The sequence below is a fragment of the Scomber scombrus genome, chromosome 3, assembly GCF_963691925.1.
Source record: "Scomber scombrus chromosome 3, fScoSco1.1, whole genome shotgun sequence".
In the NCBI taxonomy this organism is placed as follows: Eukaryota; Metazoa; Chordata; class Actinopteri; order Scombriformes; family Scombridae; genus Scomber; species Scomber scombrus.
Genome location: NC_084972.1, coordinates 9,405,201 through 9,409,406, shown reverse-complemented (window position 1 = coordinate 9,409,406; position 4,206 = coordinate 9,405,201). Strand labels below are relative to the sequence as shown.

Genomic DNA, 4,206 nt, shown 5'->3' with positions numbered 1-4,206 from the left:
CTGAATTATGTTATTCATATTTATTTTATTGTAGTGTTTTTATGGAACCATGGATTGAATCATAAATAACCAGCTCTGCGCATATTTCTATTTGCTCTGCCCTCAACATTTTCTAAATACAGAAATCCAGGCAAAAAGAAAAGAAACTGGTTTGTATTACAAGACAGGGAAGGGACCTGCTGATTCTATACCTTGGACACATATCTTCTTTCTATCGAGAATACATCAGACAGCCAATTTGGCTAAAATATGTCCTCAGATTCTTTTTGCTGCAGTCTTGTTAAACAAGATGGCAAAAGTGGCATTTCTGCTGCCAGCTCAAGCCATCCTGTGTCTCTGTATAATGGTTTGCTTCCGTCAACTCGCCCCCTGCAGCTGCTTGCTCTCCTCTGGTTTTCTGAGGCAGCGGCAGGCTGCAGCTGACAGGACAGTGCAGGCCAGGGGACAATTAGGGAAGCATGGGAGAGACAGCTGGACCTGTTGCCAATTACAATGACTGTGACCAGGAACCACTCACACACACACACACACACTTAGGCCTAATAGGATCACAGTGCACATCTAAGACCACTTGTGGATGTATACAGACTCTCAGAAAAAGGAAAATAAAAAAGTGTTAGTTTTATTTATTCATCTCCATAGGAAAACATTACAAGACAGGTACAGTAAAAGTGCTTCATGAGGAATAGCTTGGTGTTTGTATATGAGGGGCAAAAATGTAACAGTAAGACAGTAGCTGTGAGAAGAGTGACATGTCCCCAAACTGCACAGAAAACACTGATGAGCTTGTGATCACTTGTTTCATCTGTGACATCGACTTAGTGTCCTAAATCTAAGAGTGAGCGCTACACCATCGTCAGTTCGAGTCCATCATCAGTAGGAGGGCTTGCCGAGCAACATGGTCTGCAGCTGCTTGATCTTGCTTTTTTCATGTGACAATGCCATCCCGCACTCTGCTCGCTCCTCCTCTTCCAGCATCTGCTCGATGTAGCAGGAGGAGCCCAGCAGGATGTGGCCTGTAGCCTGCATGGAGAAGATGGTCCATCGCAGAAACTCCCTGGAAGCACAGAGATAGAAAGAGAAAGACAGACACTGGTCATAAATAGCAAATTCCCATCAGCACACACACACGCACAAAAAGACATTTAAGTAACTTGGGATATTTATATTTATGAGTCTGGTAATATCAGAAAAATATGTCATTTCTTGAGTAATTGTCAGATAAGACAAGTATGACCACAGACCACACCAGGTGATGAGAAAGTGACCAGCAGGAAATATTCACCACCCCGGATGACTATTTCTCACACCATGGAACTGACATTTAAGAAATTGCACGACAATGTGAGCGAAGACTAAAATCCTCATATTTGACAAGTCTGCAAAATGTAATCCTTTCTGACAAGCTCCGTGACAAAGCTGGAAACCAGCAGATCTCAGCAGTGATGACATAACTCTTCCCAAAATTAATCTCGGTAAAATCTGGTCTTTGTTCTTCTGCGATCTGACCATTTCAGCTCTGCCACCCACGCACGTATACACAGTGAAACTGATTTTATACTTTACCTGTTAGGGGCTGCACAAAGAATACTGTATCTCGTTTTAATATGTTGTAAAAGCAGCTGATGCAGTAGAAAACAAATAGAAACAAATGAAGCCTTGGAAAATGCAAATACTTGCTTTGCAATTTATCAAATAGAAATGTATTCAAATTGATTTATTTCCCATTTTTAACTAAAATAAAAAGGTACTTCTAGGCAGTCAAATTGTAGAGTTGCCATACAGATGCTTTGACATTAAGGGGGGGAAAAAAACAGACATTTGCACATTTGGTATAATACCAAAAAAACATGAAATACTTTACTTACTTCAGCATACTTTTGGCAGCGTAACAGCGCAGGTCGTAGGACACAGAATAAGCACCATACAGGGTTGCTTTCACGTTCAGGCAGCCAATGAAATCTTTGGGGTTGTTCTTATAGAGGTCAAAAGTCACCTTGGCCACATCTTTACGGTGGTGCAGCCTGCGCTGACCGAGCTGATCTCTGGGGGGGCTGTTCTGTGAAGTGACGGAAGGAGAAACACGAGTCAGGGCAAAGGGGTTAAGACATTTCTTTTTTGTGATCACAGCCAGCACTCCGGGCCAAATGAGAGCAGCCGGCTCAACCCCAAGACAGTCGGCATACACACTGATGCAGCTCCTGTCCACGATGATGGTGAAAGCAAATGACAATGAAAGGTCACCAGAGTAAACATTTAGAGGAGGATGCCAATCATGGTATGCATCAATTTCTATGGTAATTAATTGCTTTTGGGTGAACACCATTGAAATCTGATAACACCTTTGTTACAGTCAACCAGAGCCTTTCATTTTCTGTAAAAAATTATCAAGAAAGAAACTAATCTCCTGTATTCTGCCATTGCACAATAAGTGACATATTACTTTCCCCATTCAGTTTGACGGATAAAATATTTGCTGATTAAATTGTACTGAATATTCTTCTGTCCACAGACTCATGGACCATCCATATGTATGACTGCTGCAGTATAGAAAGCAATAAAACATTTCCCTGCCTGTTTAGTCACTACATCAAAGAGTCCTTGGCATACCAGACACTGAACCAGAAGGGGTCTCTCAATATGTTAGGCATCACACTGTGCAATGAAAAACTGAGGCAGCTGATCAACAGTGCCGCCTAGTGGTTTATTTTGCACCGTACCGGGTGCAGGGTCCACTTCTGTCCTTTCTCCAGGACCATGAGGACCGCGTTTTCGGGCAGTGTCTGGAAGAACTCCTCTGTGTCCACGCAGGTCCCATCTTCATCCAGCACTAGAGCACTGACACACGAGACATCCAACGAGTCTCTGACCTGCCGCACGAGGGACAAAGAGGAACACAAGTGCATCGGGTGGTAAGTAAATGTGTTGACAGGTCATGTGATCAGGTGATGCACATTACTCAGTTCAGACAGGTCTTTCTACACAGAGACAGACCATTATTGTATTATCGCACACATTACGAACTTTTTCCAGCTTGAGCTTAAAACATGCTTGAGTTTTACAGGCAGTGTAGCAGTAAGTGAGTCACAGGCCTGTCCATCTCACCCTCAACAATGTCACAATCACTCCTCATTTCTTAACAGTCCACCCCCCATGGTCTAACTGCTCTCCTCACCTTGTTAATCAGGTCTTCCAGCACATCTGCCATAATACCCTTCTTCATGCTACGGTCAACATTTGTGACCCGGAAGGGCTTTGGCCGAGCAGCCCGACCTGACAGGAGCTGCTGGGTCATGGAAGCACTGGCTGACACGCTGGCAGTCACACACCTGAGAACAAACAAAAACATGTAAGACTTCAAATGTTTTCTGTCAGCTGGTTGACAGTACGGACTGTCCCATCCAACTCATGAAGCAAAACTCTTACTTGGAGAGAGAAGACGGAGTCAGGCGGTTGAGAGACTTCATAGCATAATCCATCATCTGTCAGAGAGCGCCCAGACCTACAACTGGAAGTTTTCAACATTAAATATGAGGTGGCACATCCTGACGTGTAGCTTTGAGTGAATACTGCTGCTTGAAAAATTATACATCTTACATTAAAAATCTCCAACAAAACATCTAAAGTCAACTCTGGTATGGAGGCCCTATTAAGTGCCCAGGTCTGTATGTTTATATTATAACACAATCTGTCCAACAAACTTTTTCCTCAACAAAACCCCACCCCACGTATTTCATAGTAACAGAAACACACAAAAATCAACCACAAACAAATCATTAAAATAGTCTTACAATGACAAAGAGCTTCACCAGCTGCTGCAAGTTGGAATATAATCCTTATTGTAGTCACTTTGTTCCTCAAGTGCTGCCACTTGTTCTGTTTAGACCGCTGATCTTCTGCGATAATGTACACTCTCTTCTGTAGAGCGCTCTGTGTTCCTGTTTCTTGCACCACTTTGTGACTGAACTTTGCGCTGCTGACTGTTGAGCTGGTTGCAAGACGTCAGCTTTATTGAGTAATCCCTCCATGAACACTCCCACTGACCCTCCCCTATGAAAGCCCTGGATTCAAGTCTGTTACAAGGACTCATGGAGTTACGTTAACTGAGTATTTGTCAGGGGTCGGTTCACCAAAATACCAAAAAATAAAAGATATGTCAAACTATGGTCACATAAAAGCATAACTATCTGCTATTTTTGTATTTTT

General features: G+C 42.9%; 1 protein-coding gene across 1 annotated transcript; it reads right to left on the bottom strand.

The window, feature by feature from the left end:
- Positions 1-606: 606 nt before the first annotated feature.
- Positions 607-3,952, bottom strand: cidec (cell death inducing DFFA like effector c). The gene is made up of 6 exons (XM_062415682.1): positions 3,792-3,952; positions 3,427-3,508; positions 3,176-3,329; positions 2,721-2,870; positions 1,869-2,059; positions 607-1,057 (listed from the first exon to the last, which is right to left on the bottom strand). Exons 2-6 carry the CDS (start codon positions 3,480-3,482, stop codon positions 874-876), a joined length of 735 nt encoding a protein of 244 aa, XP_062271666.1. The 5' UTR covers positions 3,483-3,508; positions 3,792-3,952; the 3' UTR covers positions 607-873.
- Between the last annotated feature and the right edge of the window lie 254 nt (positions 3,953-4,206).

What these genes read in the sequence shown, in the direction of transcription:
- cidec (XM_062415682.1), bottom strand. Translation starts at nt 3,482, where the DNA reads ATGATGGATTATGCTATGAAGTCTCTCAACCGCCTGACTCCGTCTTCT. An exon ending in ACTCCGTCTTCTCTCTCCAA is followed by an intron (nt 3,330 to 3,426) that starts GTAAGAGTTTTG and finishes GTTTGTTCTCAG; the next exon opens with GTGTGTGACTGCCAGCGTGT. An exon ending in GCTGCCAAAAGTATGCTGAA is followed by an intron (nt 1,058 to 1,868) that starts GTAAGTAAAGTA and finishes CTGTGCTTCCAG; the next exon opens with GGAGTTTCTGCGATGGACCA.